Genomic DNA, 18445 nt, shown 5'->3' with positions numbered 1-18445 from the left:
CCGCGGTGCCGGGGCGCAGCGGGGCTGGTGGTGCCGCCACCCCCCATCCATCCCCCCCCCAACCCCGGGCGTCGTGGTTGTGCCGCCATGTGCTGCCCACGCTGCCGGCGGCCCCCGGCGTTTGCCAGAGGCTGGGGGAGCTCCGGGCGGGGCCGGAGCCGGTGCCAGCGCCGGTTCGGTCGGTCTGTCGGTCTGTCTGTGTCTGAGCTCCGCACGGAGCCGCCACGGCTGTGCCGGCACCCACCCCGGCTGTGCCATCGCCCACCCTGGCCGTGCCATCACCCCAGCAGTGCCGTCACCCTGGCTGTGCCATCACCCTGGCTGTGCCATCACCCCGGCAGTGCCGTCACCCCAGCAGTGCCGTCACCCTGGCTGTGCCATCGCCCTGGCCGTGCCATCACCCCAGTAGTGCCGGCACCCTGGCTGTGCCATCGCCCTGGCTGTGCCATCACCCCGGCTGTGCCATCACCCCGGCAGTGCCATCGCCCCAGCAGTGCCGTCACCCTGGCTGTGCCATCACCCTGGCTGTGCCATCGCCCTGGCTGTGCCATCACCCCAGCAGTGCCGTCGCCCCAGCAGTGCCGTCGCTCGCCCCTTGCCCCGGTGCCGTGGGCCACGTGTCGGCAGCGCCGCGGTGAGCAGCGGCTCTGGTATGTCCCCGCTCTCTGACGCACGCCGACGTCAGCCTGGCCGCCGCCGCCGCGCCCGCCGCCCCGTGTGCCAGATGTGCGCTCGGCGGGAAGGGGGGCTGGGGCGCAGTGCCAGGGCCCGGTGCCAGAGCCCAGTGCCACGGCCCAGTGCCAGGGCCCGGTGCTGGAGCCTGGTTCTGCAGCCTGGTGCTGGAGCCCAGTGCCAGAAACTGGTGCTGGACCCTGGTGCCAGAGCCCGGTGCTGGAGCCCAATGATGGAGCCCGGTGCCAGAGCCCAGTACCAGAGCCTTGTGCCAGAACCTGGTGCCAGAGCCCAGTGCCAGAACATGATTCTGGACCCTGGTGCCGGAGCCCAGTGCTGGAGCCCAATGATGGAGCCCAGTACCAGGGCCCAGTACCAGAATCCAGTGCCGGAGCCCGGTGCCAGAGCCCGGTTCTGGAGCCTGGTTCTGGAGCCCGGTGCCAGAGCCCGGTGCTTGAGCCCGGTTCTGGAGCCCAGTGCCAGAGCCTGGTTCTGGAGCCTGGTTCTGGAGCCCAGTGCCAGAGCCCGGTTCTGGAGCCCAGTGCCAGAGCCCGGTGCCGGAGCCCGTTGCCAGGGCCTTGCCCGGCTGCAGCCCGGCTCTGGCGCTGGCCGCTGCTGGCACAGCCGCGCTGCGGGTGCCGGAGCCGGGCCCGGCGCTGGGTGCGCCGGCTGCTCGGGCGTGAGTCACGAGTGGGACCCTTGGACCCAGCAAGGGTCGGGCTGCGCCCGGTGACGGTGCCGCGGGCGGGGTGGGACCCCCACCCCCCACCCCCCTTCTCGGGGACCCCAGAGGGGACCTTGAGACCCCCCCCAGCGTCCCTGAGACCTCAGGACACCCCCCTCCCCGAACCCGGGGCTGGCAGAGCTGGGGGGGGTCCTGAACCCACCCTGACCCCTCCCCACCCTGTGGGTCCTGAACCCCCCCCCACGACCCCTCCCCACCCCGTGGGTCCTGACCCCCCCCCCACGACCCCTCCCCACCCTGTGGGTCCTGAACCCCCCCCCACGACCCCTCCCCACCCCGTGGGTCCCAGAGCTCCAGGGTGGGGGGATGGGGGTCCTGAGACCCCCCCTCTCCTCCCCCTCCCCTAACCCGGGGCTGGCAGAGCTGGGGGGGTCCTGAGCCCCCCCCACGACCCCTCCCCACCCCGTGGGTCCCACAGCTCCAGGGTGGGGCTGGGGGTCCTGAGCCCCTCCCGTGCCCCCCTCCCCAAACCCCCCCAGTCCTGAGCCCGGGCTGAGGGCTGGGGGGGTTTTGGGGAGGGGGACACGGGAGGGGGACATCCCCCAGCCCATCCCCCGCCCATCCCCGTGGCCTCAGGGCGCGGCTCGGGCAGGAGAGGGTTAAGCAGCAGCCGCAGCCCCGGGCGGTTTCCTGCGGCGGAGGGAGGGAGGGGAGGGGCTGGGGGGGGGGGGGGGCAGGGCAGGGAGGGGCAGGAGGGGGCAGGGAGGGGAGGGGCAGTGGGGGGCAGGGAGGGGAACCCCGGTCCCCGCCCCGCAGGAGCCTCCCGCAGCCGCGCGGAGCGGAGGGGAGTTGGGCTGAGCTGCGCTGAGCTGCGTCGGGTCTCAGCGCCATGGCCCGGCGCGAGGAGGTGGCGGGGGGGCTCGGGGGGCAGCGGACGGGCTCGGAGGACAATCTGTACCTGGCCGTGCTGAGGGCGTCCGAGGGCAAGAAAGGTACCGGGGGGGGGGGGATGTGGGGCAGGGACCCCTTTGCTGGGGGGGGGTGTGGGGCAGGGACCCCCCCCGGGGCGTGTTTCCGGGCAGGATGGGGGGGCAGGGACCCCCGGACGGGGACATTGGGGGTGTCCCCGGGCAGGATGGGGGGCAGGGACCCCCGAGCAGGGACCCCTGGGGGTGTCCCCGGGCAGGATGGGGGGGCAGGGACCCCCGGGCAGGGACATTGGGGGTGTCCCCGGGCAGGATGGGGGGGCAGAGAGACCCACGTTGGGGCGGGGTCCCGTGCAGGTACTGGGGCAGGGACCCCCCAGGGGTGTTTCCGGGCAGGATGGGGGGCAGAGACCCCCAGCAGTGACCCCACACAGGCTGGGGCCAGACCCCCGTGCTGGGATGGGGTCTGGGGGTGGCTGTGGGGCAGGGACCCCCGGGCAGGGACCCCCGGGGTGTGACTGGGCAGGCTGGGGAGCGGAGCCTCCCGTGCTGGGGTGGGGTCTCTGCACGCTGTGGGGCAGAGAGCCCCATGCTGGGGTGGGGTCTGGGGCTGGCTGTGGGGCAGGGACCCCCGGGCAGAGACCCCCGGGGGTGCCCCGGTCAGGCTGTGGGGTGGGGACCCCCAGCAGTGACCCCATACAGGTACTGGGGCAGGGACCCACGTTGGGGTGGGGTCTCTGGGCACGCTGGGGGGGGCAGAGACCCCCGTGCTGGGGCGGGGTCCCGTGCAGGTACTGGGGCAGGGACCCCCCAGGGCACCCCATGCACAGGCTGTGGGGTGGGGACCCCCGGGGGTGCCCCTGGTCAGGCTGTGGGGCAGAGACCCCACTGCTGGGGCGGGGTCCCCATACAGGCTGTGGGGCAGAGACCCCCTGGGTGGGTGTGGGGCTGGCTGTGGGGCAGAGACCCCCACGTTGGGGCGGTGTCCCTGGGCATGCTATGGGGCAGCCCCCCCCCCACATTGGGGCGTTGCCCCACACCCTCCATGGGGCAGAGACCCCCATGTTGGGGTGGGGTCCCCATACAGGCTGTGGGGCAGAGACCCCCAGGGGTGTCCCTGGGCGCACTGTGGGGCAGAGACCCCCATGTTGGGGGGGGTGTCCTGCACACTCCATGGGGCAGAGACCCCCATGTTGGGGTGGGGTCCCCATACGGGCAGTGGGGCAGAGACCCCCAGGGGTGCCCCATGCAGGCAGTGGGGTAGAGACCCCCACATTGGGGGGTGTCCCTGCATGGGCTATGGGGCAGCCCCCCCCCTTGGGGCGTTGCCCTGCACCCTCCCTGGGGCAGAGACCCCCCCGCAGAGACCCCCTGGCTGGGGGGGGGGTGTCTGTGGGGCAGCCCCATGGGGCCCAGAGCCGGTGTCTGGGGCTGGCCCTGGGCAGCATGTGGGGTCCCCCCCCGTGTCCCCCCCGTCCCGTGGCGCCAGCCCTGCCCGTGGGGCACGAGCCCGGCCGCCCACGCCCTGCCCGCTGCGCCGCCGGCGCGGCCGCGGTGCCGCCTGGGCCCGGTGCCGCCAGCCGGGGCCTCGAGGCCTTTTTTGGGGTGCGGGGTCCCCCCCCGAGCGCCTGGCGTGGGTCTGACACCCCCCACTCCCCCCACCCCACCTCAGTGGGCACCCACCCCACGGGCGAGCGCGCCCCACGCTTCCTTCCTCCCCCGTGGCACGCGGCTGCCTGTGCGGCACGCCCTGGCTGCGGCTGTGCCGCCAGCTGCCGGGGTGCCCCAGGCTGGGGGTGCCCATGGGGTGCCCATGGGGTGCGCATTGGGGTGCCCATGGGGTGCCCCAGTCTGGGGGTGCCATGGGGTGTCTATTGGGGTGTCTATTGGGGTGCCCATGGGGTGCACATTGGGGTGCCCATGGGGTGCCCAAGTCTGGGAGTGCCCCTGGGGTCCGCATTGGGGTGCCCATGGGGTGCCCCTGGGGTGCGCATTGGGGTGCCCATGGGGTGCCCAAGTCTGGGGGTGCCCATGGGGTGCCCATTGGGTGCACATTGGGGTGCCCATGGGCTGCCCAAGGGGTGCCGGGTGGGCGCGTCCCGGCGTGCTCCGGCGCAGCCAGACCCGGCACGCACTGTCCTGGCACCGCCACGTCGCCGGGGGGGGGATGGTGGAGCTGGAGGCGGCACCCCACATACTTTTGGGGGGGGGGTCAGGGGGGGTCCCCCAAACCCTCTGTGCTGTGTGGGGGGGTGTGGCTGTGGTGTTGGTGCGCGGTGATGCCGGGGATGGGTGGGGGTGTCCGGGGGGGGGGTCAGGGTGCCGGGGATGGGATGGACAGACAGACAGACAGACAGACATCCTGCCCTGGGGGGGGAGGTGGGGGGGCGTGTGGGGGGTCACCAGGAGGGGGGTGTTTGGGGGGAACCCCCCTGTCCCATCCCGTCCCCCCCCCCGTGCCACAGCCCGACCCACCGTAACCGTTTCCTTCCCCTCGCCCGGCCCTGAGTCACCGCGCGGTGCCGCAGCCGTTGGCTCAGCGCTGGCTTCCTGCGCCGCCAGGGCCCCCCGCAGCCCCCCACAGCCCCCCAAAACTCCTGGGAGACCCCGAGCCCTCCTCAGCCCCCCCGGAGCCCCCCAAATCCCCCCCCCGGAGCCTCCCCAGGGTCCCCCAAAACACCCCCAGAGCCCCCCAGACCCCTCTAGAGCCTCCTGGAGCCCCATGGAGCACCCCAGGGACCCATGGAGCCCCCTCACAGCCCCTCAGAGCCCCCCAAAACCCCTCTCAGGGACTCCCAGAGCCCCCCAGAGCCCCCCAAAACCCCCCTGGAGCCCTCCAGAACCCCTTGGAGACCCCCAAGCCCCCCCCAGCCTACCAAGAGCCCCACAAATCCCCCCCAGAGCCCCCACAGAGTCCCCTAAAACACCCCCAGAGCCCCCCAGACCCCCTCTAGAGCCTCCCGGAGCCCCATGGAGCCCCCCAGGGACCCCTGGAGCCCCCCCACAGCCCCTCGGAGCCCCCCAAAACCCCTCTCAGGGACTCCCAGAGCCCCTTGTTCCCCCCAGATCCCCCCCAGAGCCCCCCAGACCCCCCTCCAGACCCCATCTAGAGTCTCCCAGAGCCCGCCCAGTTTCCCCACAGAGCCTCCTGGAGCCCCCCAGACCTCCCCTGGAGCCCCTCAAAACCCTTCCAGAGCCCCCCAAAACCCCCCTCAGGGAGCCCCAGAGCCACCCATCCCCCCCCCCCCGAGCCCCCCTAGAGCCTCCCAACCCCCCCCCAGATCCCCTCTGGAACCCCCCAGAACCCTCAGACCCTCCCCCAGACACCCCCAGAGTCCCCCAGAACCCCCAGGCCCCCCCTGACCCCCCCTTGCTCACACTGCCCCCCCCTCCTCTCTTGCAGACGAGCGTGACCGCGTCCAGAAGAAAACCTTCACCAAATGGGTCAACAAGCACCTGATCAAGGTACCGGCACACGGCGCGTGCCGCCGGCACAGGGCGCGTGCCACCACCGCTGCGCCGGGGCCCTGACATCGGCCCCGGGTGCCAGAGCATCCCCGGCCACCTCCCAGTGCCGGGGGTCCCACAGCCCACCCAGTCCCCCCACCCGGCTGTGCCCGTGCCGTGCTCTGGCTGTGCCGGGCACTGTGCCGCACCGGGAGCCGCCGGCTGCCCCCGCGTCCCCACGCCATCGCGGCGTGACCTTCGGTGGCTCCGCCGCCACGGAGCCTGGCAGCTCAGCCAGCACCCTTCCCTGTGCCCCCCGGCACTGCCACGGCTCCCCCCCAGTTGCCCCCCCCTCTCCTTGGCCACGCCGTGCCGCCCGCGCCCGTCGGTGCCGGCGTGCCGCTGCCTGTCCCCTGGCACGCGCCGCCGCGGCTTCCCGGCCCCCGCGCCCCGGCGCGTCCCCACACGCCGGCCTGGCAGCGGTACCGGCACAGGGTGCCAGCCCCCCCCCACCCTTGTCCCCCTCTATCCTCCCCCACCCCACCTCTTCCCGGTCCCCCCGGTGCTGCCGCGTCTCCGCCGCGTCTCTGCCGCTCTCCTGACCTCTCTCTCTTCTCTGCCCCCGGCGCAGCACTGGCGAGCAGAGGTAGGTCTGTGCCTGCTCCACTCACCTCTCCACTCACGTCTCCACCGCGTCTCCACCGCGTCTCCACCACATCCCACCACATCCCACCACATCCCACCACATCCCACCACACCCCACCACACCCCCACTGTATCCCACCGCGCGCGGCCGGGCGCAGGGAGGGGGGAGCAGCCTGGGGGATGCGCCCTGGGGGCACTGGGGATGCTCCTGAACACGGGGTGGGGTGGGGTCTGCCGTGGCGCTGGGGAGGGGCAGCGCGGTGCCGGCGTGCCGCGGCCGTGCCGGTAACGCCCCGCGGTGCCCACAGGCCCAGCGCCATGTCAACGACCTGTACGAGGACCTGCGGGACGGCCACAACCTCATCTCGCTGCTGGAGGTGCTGTCAGGGGACACGCTGGTAGGTGCCACCGCCGCCACCGCCGCCGCCGCCGCGCTCCCGGCACAACCCCTGCACCCCGCTGCCGGCACCCCCCCTGCTCCCTCCTGCCTGCATCCCCCCCCTCCCTCCACCCCAAACCCCAGCCCCCCCATCCCGCAGCCCCCCCAGCCCCCGGCGCGGCCTCTAACGCCGGACGTCTCTTTGCTTTGGTGCCCTCTCTGCTTCCCGGCGCCGGCTCCGGCTCACCGCGCGGCTCCGGCTCGGCCTCCTGCCCCGCGGCGCTGGGGCGGCGCAGCCGAGGGAGCGCGACCTGATCAGGAAGTTGCGGTTGGTGAGTGGTTTCTGCCGCATGGTCCCCGACCGCGACCGGGGGAGATGGTTTGGTCGTGGTTGTGCCGCCATCCCGCTCCGGTGCCGGCGGCGGGGGCGGCGGTGACCCGGCGCGGAGGAGAAGGCGTCGAGGCATGCTGCGGCGCGGGGGGAGCCGCCGCGGCGTCCCGGGGACCACGGCATCCTGGGTACCACAGCATCCTGGTACCACAGCATCCTGGGTACCCTGGCACTGGGATGACAGGAGCACGGCATCCCGGGTACCAAAGCATCCTGGGTACCCCGGCATCTCTGGTACCCCGGCACCAGGAGATGGGAGCATGGCACCCCGGGTACCCCGGCATCCTGGGTACCACGGCATCCTGGGTACTCTGGCACTGGGAGACGGGAGCGCGGCATCCCGAGTACCACAGCATCCTGGGTACCACAGTATCCTGGGTACCACAGTATCCTGGGTACCCCGGCATCCTGGGTACCACAGCATCCCAGGTACCCTGGCATCCCGGTACCACAGCATCCTGGGTACCACAGCATTCTGGATACCCCGGGATGACAGGAGCGCGGCATCCCGGGTACCAAGGCATCCTGGGTACCACAGCATCCCGGGTACCACAGTATTCTGGGTACCCTGGCATCTCAGGTACCCTGGCACCGGGAGATGGGAGCATGGCATCCCGGGTACCAGAGCGTCCTGGGTACCAGAGCATCCTGGGTACCCTGGGACCGGGAGATGGTACCCCAGCATCCTGGGTATCCCAGCATCCCGGGTGCCCCGTCACCGTGAGACAGGCGCGTGGCATCACTGGTTACTGTGCCATGGTGCTGGGGCTCTCAGGGTCCTGGTGCTACGGTGAGATGGGACACGTGGCACCCCCCTGGCTCCTTGGGGACGTCGGAGAGGGCGATGGCGCTGTGGCCATCGGCGTCACCACGTGGCACATGGGAGCTCTGGGGCTCCCCAGCCATTGCCACCGGAGAGGGCAGGCGCTGCCCTGGGGCAGGGGGGTTTGGGGAGGGGGGTTTCTCCTGGCACGGTGGCACCAGATCTGTGCCGCCAGGCAAGACCAGAGCGTGCCAGAGAGCCGTGTGCCGGGCCCGGCACGGCCCCGCCGCGGGCAGGACGGGCGGCACGGAGCTGGTGAAGGGTGGGTGGGCAGGGGGAGTTCTGGGGAGTGCCGGGGGCTGAGCGCGCCTGGGCCGTGCCAGCGCCGTGGGGCCGGTGCCGGGCAGGTGCAGGATGTGGTGCTGAGCCCGGCCACGCTCACCATTGTTCGGTGCCGCCGGCGCTTCCTGGCTGCAGCCCCAGTGCTGGGCCGGGGGTTTCCTGGCACATCCACACCCCCCGATCCCCGGGGAGGCTGTGGGGCTCCGCGGCGGATCAGCCGGGGCTGGCTGGGCACAGCCATCCCCAGTGCTGTGGCGGTGCCGCGGGCTCCATGCTGGCACCAGGACCCCGTGGCAGCGGTGTGTCCGGTGCCCACCATCCCCTTGCTGGTCCCACTGGTGTGGGCAGCTGCCAGGCTTCACACCGCGCAGCGTTGGGGGTTCGGTGTCCCAGCACAGCCGGTGCGGGCAGCTGGGCTGATCCCTCACCGCGCTGGCGCTCCCCATGCCAGGCCCAGTGCCGGTGATGCCGGGTGGGTGACGTGTCCCAGCCGGCAGCCGCATCCGTCCCCTCCCGGCGCGACGGGGCCAAAGGGCGGTGGGCGTGTGGCACCAGCGCGGGCGGCACCGGGAGCATCCGGGCCGGCGCGTGACGGGGGTGCCGGGGGGGGTGCCGGGGGTGTGAGGGGGATGATGAGGGTGCTGGGGAGGTGATGAGGGTGCTGGGGGGGTGCTGATGGGCCGTGCCATGCGGTGCCACGCCGGCACGTGCCGCGGCTCACCGCGCTCTCCCCGCAGCCCCGGGAGAAGGGCCGGATGCGCTTCCACAAGCTGCAGAACGTGCAGATCGCCCTGGACTACCTGCGGCATCGCCAGGTGAGGGGAGGGGGCTGGCTGGGCTGGGGGACCCCCCTGGGAACCCCCCCGGACCCCCCAGCGCCGCCCTCACCGCATCCCCCCACCCTGTGCCGCAGGTGAAGCTGGTGAACATCCGGAACGATGACATCGCCGACGGCAACCCCAAGCTGACCCTGGGGCTGATCTGGACCATCATCCTGCACTTCCAGGTGAGGGGGGGTGGGGGGCGATGGGGGGGGGTCCTTACACCCCCCTGTGCCGTGGGGAGCAGCCCGGGGATGGGATGAGGATGGGGGTGGGGATGGGATTAGGATGAGGATGGGGAGGGGATGGGGATGGGGATGGGATGGGGATGGGATGGAATGAGGATGGGGAGGGGATGGGGATGAGGATGGGGATGGGATGGGGATGGGATGGGGATGGGGATGGGGATGGGGATGGGGATGGGGATGGGATGGGGAAGGGGATGGGAATGGGGATGGGATGGGTTGGAGATGGGGAGGGGATGGGATGGGGATGGGATGGGGATGGGATGGGGATGGGATTGGGATGGGGATGGGGATGGGATTGGGATGGGGATGGGGATGGGGATGGGGATGGGGATGGGGATGGGGATGGGGATGGGATGGGGATGGGATGGGATGGGATGGGGATGGGGATGGGATGGGATGGGATGGGATGGGATGGGGTTGGGTTGGGGATGGGGATGGGGATGGGATTGGGACGGGATGGGGATGGGGCTGGGCTGGGGTGGGGTGGGCGATGCTGTGTGGGGTCCCCGCTCCCGGCGCAGGGTCCCGGCAGCAGTGGGACCCCCCTGAGCCGCGCGCCGTCCCCGGCAGATCTCGGACATCCAGGTGACGGGGCAGTCGGAGGACATGACGGCCAAGGAGAAGCTGCTGCTCTGGTCGCAGCGCATGGTGGAGGATTACCAGGGGCTGCGCTGCGACAACTTCACCACCAGCTGGCGCGACGGCCGCCTCTTCAACGCCATCATCCACCGGCACAAGTAGGGCCCCCAGACCCCAGCCCCAGACCCAGCCCGCTGGGGGGGCAGGGGGGGATGGGGGGGGATGGGGGGTGTTGGGGGACAGGCGCTCCCAGTGAGCCCCGGTGTGTGGTGGCATGTGTGGGGATGGGGATGGGATGGGATGGGATGGGATGGGGATGGGGATGGGGCGGGGATGGGGATGGGGATGGGATGGGGATGGGATGGGGAGGGGATGGGATGGGATGGGATGGGATGGGATGGGGGTGGGATGGGGAGGGGATGGGATGGGGATGGAGATGGGGATGGGATGGGGATGGGGATGGGGATGGGGATGGGGATGGGGATGGGGATGGGGATGGGGATGGGGATGGGACGGGATGGGATGGGGATGGGATGGGGATGGGGATGGGATGGGATGGGGATGAGGATGGGATGGGATGGGGAGGGGATGGGATGGGGATGGAGATGGGGATGGGATGGGGATGGGGATGGGACGGGATGGGATGGGGAGGGGATGGGGATGGGATGGGGATGGGGATGGGGATGGGTTGGGGTTGGGGATGGAGATGGAGATGGGATGGGGTGAGGTGGGATTGGATGGGGTGGGGAGGGGGATTGGGATGGGGATGGGGTGGGGATGGGATGGGATGGGGATGGGTTGGGGTTGTGGATGGGATGGGGATGGGATGGGATGGGATGGGATGGGATGGGATTGGATGGGGTGGGGAGGCGGATGCTGTGTTGTGGGGTCCCCGCTCCCGGCACAGGGTCCTGGCAGTGCCGGCCCCCCTGAGCCCCGTGCCGTCCCGCAGGCCGATGCTGGTGGACATGAGCCGCGTGTACCGGCAGAGCAACCTGCAGAACCTGGAACAGGCCTTCGCCGTGGCCGAGAGGGACCTGGGCGTGACGCGGCTGCTGGACCCCGAGGGTGAGGGGCTGGGGGCGCTGGGGATGGGGGGGGGCTGGAGGGGGGGGGTTGGGGGCACTGGGGCTGGGGGTGGCTGGGGGTGGCTGGGGATAGGGGGGGCTGTGGATGGGGGTAGATGGTGATGGGGGGCTGGGGGGGATGGGGCTGGGGGGAATGGGACCAGGGTGGCCAGGGATGGGGGTGCTGGGGATGGGGGGGGGGCAAGGATGGGGGGGATGGGGATGGGGGGGCTGAGACTGGGGGGAATAGGGGTGCTGGGTCTGGGGGTGGATGGGGCTGGGGGGGCTGGGGATGGGTGTTTGGGGGTGCTGGGGCTGGGGGAGTTGGGGTTGGGGGGGTCTGGGGGTGCTGGGGCTGATGGTGCTGGGGATGGGGGAGTCGGGGATGGGGGGTCTGGGGGTGCTGGTGCTGGTGGTGCTGGGGCTGGGGGAGTTGGGGATGGGGGAGTCTGGGGGTGCTGGTGCTGATGGTGCTGGGGCTGGGGGAGTTGGGGATGGGGGGTCTGGGGGTGCTGGGGCTGGGGGTGCTGGGGCTGGGGGAGTTGGGGATGGGGGGTTTGGGAGTCCTAGGGCTGGGGGTGCTGGGGATGGGGGAGTTGGGGATGGGGGGGTATGGGGGTGCTGAGGATGGGGGAGTCGGGGCTGGGGGGTCTGGGGATGCTGGTGCTGGTGGTGCTGGGGCTGGGGGTGCTGGGGCTGGGGGAGTCGGGGATGGGGCATCTGGGGGTCCTGGGGCTGGGGATGCTGGGGCTGGGGGAGTTGGGGATTGGGGGGCCTGGGGGTGCTGGGGCTGGGGGGGCTGGGGATGGGTGAGTGGGGGATGGGGGGTCTAGGGGTGCTGGGGCTGATGGTGCTGGGGCTGGGGGAGTCGGTGCTGGGGGGGCTGGGGGTGCTGGTGGTGCTGGGGCTGGGGGTGCTGGTGCTGGATGCACCATGGATGGGGCACTGTGGGGCTGTGTCTGGGGATGCTGGGTCTGGAGGGGCCATGTCTGGGGGGGTGGGGGTATCACGGAGCCGTGCCGAGCCCCCTCCCCTCTCCCCTCTGCCCCCCAGACGTGGACGTGCCGCAGCCGGACGAGAAGTCCATCATCACCTACGTGTCGTCGCTGTACGACGCCATGCCGCGCCTGCCCGAGCTGCACGACGGCCTCAAGGCCAACGTGAGCCCGGGCCGGGGGGCTGGGGGGGCTGGGGGGGGCCGGGGGGGGGGGCTGCGGGGCGCCCCGAGCCCCCTCCCCACGCCGGTGCCCCCGCAGGAGCTGCAGCTGCGCTGGCAGGAGTACTACGAGGTGGTGACGCTGCTGCTGCAGTGGCTGCGGCAGCACACGGTGCTGTTCGAGGAGCAGCGCTTCCCCCCCACCTACGAGGAGATCGAGGTGACCGGGGGGACCCCGGGGTGGGGCAGGGGCTGGGGGTGTGCCCAGGGGGTGCCTGGGATGGGATGGGGCACAGGATGGTGCCTGGGGTGGTGCCCGGGGGGTGCCTGGGATGGGATGGGGCCAGGATGGTGCCTGGGATGGGATGGGGCCCGGGACGGTCCCTGGGGTGGTGCCCGGGGTGGTGCCTGGGATGGTGCCCAGGATGGTCCCAGAATGGTGCCCAGGATGGTGTCTGGATGGGATGGTGCCTGGGATGGTCCCAGGATGGTCTCAGGATGGTCCCAGGATGGTGTCTGGATGGGATGGTGCCCAGGATGGTCCCAGGATGGTCTCAGGATGGTCCCAGGATGGTGTCTGGATGGGATGGTGCCTGGGATGGTCCCAGGATGGTCTCAGGATGGTGCCCAGGATGGTGTCTGGATGGGATGGTGCCCAGGATGGTCTCAGGATGGTGCCCAGGATGGTGTCTGGGATGGGATGGGGCACAGGATGGTCCCTGGGGTGGTGCCCAGGATGGTGCCCAGAATGGTGCCCAGGATGGTGCCTGGGATGGTGCCCAGGATGGTGTCTGGATGAGATGGTGCCTGGGATGGTCCCAGGATGGTCTCAGGATGGTGCCCAGGATGGTGTCTGGATGGGATGGTGCTCAGGATGGTGCCAGGATGGTGCCTGGAATGGGATGGGGCCCAGGACGGTCCCTGAGGTGGTGCCCGGGGTGATGCCTGGGATGGGATGGGGCCCATGATGGTCCCAGGATGGTGCTTGGATGGGATGGTGCCCAGGATGGTCCCAGGATGGTTTCTGGGTGGGATGATGCCCATGATGGTCCCAGGATGGTGCCTGGATGGGATGGGGCCCAGGACGGTCCCAGGGGTGGTGCCTGGGGTGATGCCTGGGATGGGATGGTGCCTGGGATGGTCCCAGGATGGTGCCCAGGATGGTGCTTGGATGGGATGATGCCCAGGATGGTGCCCAGGATGGTGTCTGGATGGGATGGTGCCCAGGATGGTGCCCAGGATGGTGCCTGGGGTGATACCTGGGATGGGATGGTGCCTGGGATGGTCCCAGGATGGTGCCCAGGATGGTGCCTGGATGGGATGGGGCCCAGGATGGGCTCAGGATGGTCCCAGGATGGGATGGGGCCCAGGATGGTGTCTGGATGGGATGGGGCCCGGGATGGTCCTTGGGATGGTGGCCAGGATGGTCCCTGGGGTGGTCCCAGGATGGTCCCGAGGAAGGTGCCCAGGATGGGATGGGCCCAGGATGGTGTCTGGGATGGAGCCCAGGATGTGCTCAGGGTGATGCCCAGAATGGGATGGTCCTTGAGATGGTGCCTGGATGGTGCCCAGGGTGGTGCCAGGATGGTGCCTGGATGGGATGGTGCCCAGGATGGTGCCCAGGATGGTGCCCAGAGTGGGATGGTGCCTGGGATGGTGACTGGATGGGATGGTGCCCAGGATGGTGCCTGGATGGGATGGTGCCCAGGATGGTGCCCAGGATGGTGCCCAGAGTGGGATGGTGCCTGGGATGGTGACTGGATGGGATGGTGCCCAGGATGGTCCGCAGGGAGGTCCCCGGGATGGTGCCCAGGATGATGCCCAGATGGTCCCTGGGATGGTGCCCAGGATGGGATGGTACCCGGGATGTGCCCAGAGTGGTGCCTGGGATGGGATGGGATGGTCCTTGGGATGGTCTTTGGATGGTGCCCTGGATGGTGCCCAGATGGTCCCTGGGTTGGTCCCAGGATGGTCCCAGGATGGTGCCTGGATGGGATGTGCCCGGGATGGTCCTTGGGATGGGTACCTGGGACGGTGCCAGCCCTGGGCAGGGAGGGAGCCCCGGGCAGGGGGCTGTGGTGGGGGCTCGGTGCCAGGGCTGGGCAGAGGCTGTGGGGGGGCTGTGGGGGGGCTCAGTGCCAGCCCCGGGCAGGGGGCTGTGTGGGGCTGGGGGGGGGGCTCGGTGCCAGCCCTGGGCAGAGGCTGTGGGGGGCTGTGGGGGGGCTCAGTGCCAGCCCCGGGGAGAGGCTGTGGGGGGGCTGTGGGGGAGCTGTGGGGGGGCTCGCTGCCAGCCCCGGGGAGAGGCTGTGGGGGGGTTGTGGGGGGGTTGCGGGGGGGCTCAGTGCCAGCCCCGGGCAGGGGCTGTGGGGGGGCTGTGTGGGTTGTGGGGGGGGCTCAGTGCCAGCCCCGGGCAGAGGCTGTGGGGGAGCTGTGTGGGGGCTGTGTGGGGCTGTGGGGGGGCTCGGTGCCAGCCCCGGGCAGGGAGTGTCCCCCCCCCCCAGCTCTGACTCAGCCCTTCCAGCCGCGCCCCAGCCGCGGGTGCCAAACCCGCCCGGCGCTTCCTGGGCTGGGCCGGGAGGGGGGGGCTGGGGGCGAGGGGGGGGCATTGCCCCAGGCCTGGAAACGGGGGGGGGCTGAGGAAGGGGGGGGGGATATTGCCCCAGCTGCCCACCCCCACCCTGGCACAGCCCCCCCCCACCCCCATCAGCTGCTGGGATGGGCACACAGAGGGGTCTGGGGGGGCAGAGGGGGGGTCCCTGCTGCAGGGGGGGTCACGGTGCCTGGGGGGGGCACAGTGCCCAGGGGTTGTGGTGCTGTAGCCCCCCCCATGACCCCCTCCCCCCCCCCCCCCTTGGCAGATCCTGTGGCGCCAGTTCCTGAAGTTCAAGGAGACGGAGCTGCTGGCCAAGGAGGCCGACAAGAACCGCTCCAAGGCCATCTTCCAGGCGGTGCAGGTGAGGGGCTGGGGGCTGGGGGCTGGGGGGTCCCGGGGGGTCCTGGGGGGCTGGAGGGGGCTGGGGGATTGGGGATGCTGGGGGACCAGGGGGTCCTGGGGGCTGGGGGTCCTGGGGGCTGGAGGGGGCTGGGGGATTGGGGATGCTGGGGGACCAGGGGGTGGGGCTGGGGGTCCTGGGGGGCTGGAGGGGGCTGGGGGATTGGGGATGCTGGGGGACCAGGGGGGTCCTGGGGGCTGGGGGTCCTGGGGGGCTGGAGGGGACTGGGGGATTGGGGATGCTGGGGGACCAGGGGGGTCCTGGGGGCTGGGGGTCCTGGGGGGCTGGGGGATTGGGGATGCTGGGGGACCAGGGGGGTCCTGGGGGCTGGGGGTCCTGGGGGGCTGGAGGGGGCTGGGGGATTGGGGATGCTGGGGGACCGGGGGAGGGACCTGGGTGCTGGGGGGTCCTGGGGGGCTGGGGAGTCCTGGGGGCCTGGGGATGCTGGGTTAGTCCTGTGGGCTGGGGCGGGTCCTGAGGGACAGGGGGTCCTGGGGGTGCTGGGGGAGTTCTGGGGGCTTGGAGGGTCCTGGGGGGCTGGGGGGTCCTGGAGCCAGGGGAGTCTTGGGGGCCTGGGGATGCTGGGAGTGTCCTAGGGGGCTGGGGGGTCCTGAGGGATAGGAGGTCCTGGGGATGCTGGGGGAGTCCTGGGGGACCAGAGCGGGGCTGGGGGATTGGGGATGCTGGGGGACCAGGGGGGTCCTGGGGGCTGAGGGACAGGAGGTCCTGGGGTGCTGAGGGTGCTGGGGTGCCCTGGGGGACTGGTGGGGCTTGGAGGGTTGGGTGGGTCCCGGGGGTGCTGGGGGGTCCCAGGGGTGCTGGGTGGGTCCCAGGGGGGCTGGGGGGTCCCGGGGGTGCTGGGTGGGTCCCGGGGGTGCTGGGTGGGTCCCAGGGGGGCTGGGGGGTCCCGGGGGTGCTGGGTGGGTCCCGGGGGTGCTGGGGGGTCCTGGGGGTGCTGGGTGGGTCCCGGGGGTGCTGGTGGGTCCCGGGGGTGCTGGGGGGGTCCCAGGGGTGCTGGGGGGTCCCGGGACGTTCTCCCTCCGTGGCGGCGCGGCCGAGCCCCCCCCTCATCCCGTGGGTGCTGGGGGGGGTCGCAGGGCGCGGTGCAGGCGGGGCAGCTGAAGGTGCCCCCCGGGTACCACCCGCTGGACGTGGAGAAGGAGTGGGGCAAACTGCACGTGGCGGCGCTGGAGCGCGAGCGGCGCCTGCGCGACGAGTGCCAGAGGCGAGTGGGGAGGGGGCTCCTGCGGCCAGGGGAGGGGGCTCCTGTGGCCAGGGGGGAGGGGGCTCCTGTGGCCGGGGGAGGGGGCTCCTGCGGCCAGGGGTGAGGGGGCTTCAGCGGCCAGGGGAGGGGGCTTCAGCGGCCAGGGGAGGGGGCTTCGGCGGCCAGGGGAGGGGGCTTCAGCAGCCAGGGGAGGGGGCTCCTGCGGCCGGGGGAGGGGGCTCCTGCGGCCAGGGGTGAGGGGCGTCATAGGGGAGGGGTGGGGGGCTTCGTGGCCAAGGGGTGCTGGGGTGTTGGTGAGGGGTGGGGTCTCGGCTAGGGGTGCTGGGGTGTTGGTGAGGGGTGGGGGTCTTGGTGAGAGGTGCCAGGGCCTTGGCAAGGGGTGCTGGGGCGTTGGTGAGGGGTGCAGGGGTGTCGTGGTGGGTGCTGGAGCCTTGGTGAGGGATGCCGGGGCCTCGGCAGGGGGTGCTGGGGTGTTGGCAAGGGGGGTCAGGGTGTCTGTCGGGGGTGTCAGGGTGTTGGTGAGGGGTTGTGTGGTGTTGGTGAGGGGTGCTGAGGCTTTGGCAAGGGGTGTCAGGGTCTTGGTGAGGGGTGCAGGCAGCTTGGCGAGGGGTGCAGGGGGTGTCAGAGCCTTGGCAGGGGGTGCAGGAGCCTTGGCGAGGGGTGCTGGGTGTCTGGGGGGGTGCTGGGTGTCTGGGGGGTGCTGGGTGTCTGGGGGGTGCTGGGTGTCTGGGGGGTTCTGGGTGTCTGGAGGGGTGCTGGGTGTCTGGGGGGGTTCTGGGTGTCTGGGGGGTGCTGGGGCGCTGGCGAGCGCCGGGCTGGGCTGGGCTGGGCTGGGCTGTCCCGGGCTGTCCCGGGGTGTCCCGGCCCCCCCGTCCCGCAGCCTGAGTCACCGGCCGCCTCCGGGAAGGGAAAGCGGAGCCGCCGCGCCGAGTGCGCGGGGAGCCCGGGGGGGCCGGGGGACAGGGCGGGGCGGGGGGACATGGAGAGGGGGGACATGGAGAGGGGGGACATGGGGGGACAGGAGGGGCTGGGGGACATGGAGAGGGGGGACATGGAGGGGCTGGGGGGACATGGGGGGGACAGGAGGGCCGGGGGGACACGGGGGGGGACACAGGAGGGGCCGGGGCCGCGCGTGGCTGGAGCGGCACCAGCAGCGGGCGGGGACGGGGCTGGGGGAGGGAACTGGGATGGGCTGGGAGGGGCGGGATGGGGAGGAGGGGGGAGGAGGGGGAGGGGGAGGGGGAACAGGGATGGGCAGCAGGACCAGGGTGGGGGAGGGGAGGGGAGGGGATGGGATGGGGCGGGACGGGATGGGGATGGGGAGGAGGAGGAGGAGGGGGACCGGGATGGGGATGGGATGGGAACTGGGGTGGGGCCGGACAGAGGGGAGGAGGAGGATGGGGGTGGGATGAAGGTGGATGGGGCGGGACAGGGGGGAGGAGGATGGGGAGGAGGAGGAGGAGGATGGGGACCAGTGTGGGGGTGGGGCGGGAACTGGAATGGGGCTGGACAGGGAGGAGGATGGGGAGGGGAGTGGGAACAGGGATGGGGAAGGGCAGCAGGACCAGGATGGGGATGGGAACCGGGATGGGGACTGGGATGGGGACTGGGATGGGATGGGGAGGAGGATGGGATGGGATGGGGATGGGGATGGGGATGGGAACCGGGATGGGGACTGGGATGGGATGGGATGGGATGGGATGGGATGGGGAGGAGGATGGGATGGGATGGGATGGGGATGGGATGGGATGGGATGGGATGGGGATGGGGATGGGATGGGATGGGATGGGATGGGATGGGATGGGATGGGATGGGATGGGATGGGGATGGGGATGGGGATGGGATGGGATGGGATGGGGAGGAGGATGGGATGGGATGGGATGGGGATGGGATGGGATGGGATGGGATGGGGATGGGGATGGGATGGGATGGGATGGGATGGGATGGGATGGGATGGGATGGGATGGGGATGGGATGGGATGGGATGGGGATGGGGATGGGGATGGGAACCGGGATGGGGACTGGGATGGGATGGGATGGGATGGGGAGGAGGATGGGATGGGATGGGATGGAGGTGGGTGGGGCGGGACAGGGGGGAGGAGGATG

General features: G+C 71.7%; 1 protein-coding gene across 1 annotated transcript in view; it reads left to right on the top strand.

Annotated features, from left to right (window-relative positions):
- Positions 1–2246: 2246 nt before the first annotated feature.
- The window catches only part of OPLAH (5-oxoprolinase, ATP-hydrolysing), a gene marked incomplete at both ends in the record, with an annotated part of 43317 nt that continues 27118 nt past the window's right edge, over positions 2247–18445 (top strand). The window contains 13 exons of the mRNA XM_084281091.1: positions 2247–2349; positions 3773–3916; positions 5687–5748; positions 6362–6376; positions 6684–6773; positions 8988–9065; positions 9164–9256; positions 9890–10056; positions 10851–10966; positions 12019–12125; positions 12222–12341; positions 14980–15075; positions 16212–16339. Of these exons, the coding sequence (XP_084137217.1) occupies positions 2247–2349; positions 3773–3916; positions 5687–5748; positions 6362–6376; positions 6684–6773; positions 8988–9065; positions 9164–9256; positions 9890–10056; positions 10851–10966; positions 12019–12125; positions 12222–12341; positions 14980–15075; positions 16212–16339 (1319 nt within the window). The remainder of the gene's footprint in view (positions 2350–3772; positions 3917–5686; positions 5749–6361; positions 6377–6683; positions 6774–8987; positions 9066–9163; positions 9257–9889; positions 10057–10850; positions 10967–12018; positions 12126–12221; positions 12342–14979; positions 15076–16211; positions 16340–18445) is intronic.

The sequence above is a fragment of the Gallinula chloropus genome, assembly GCF_964237585.1.
Source record: "Gallinula chloropus genome assembly, contig: HAP1_SCAFFOLD_435, whole genome shotgun sequence".
NCBI lineage: Eukaryota > Metazoa > Chordata > Aves > Gruiformes > Rallidae > Gallinula > Gallinula chloropus.
The sequence above is the reverse complement of the archived record's forward strand: the minus strand, read 5'-3'. Positions and strand labels throughout refer to the sequence as shown.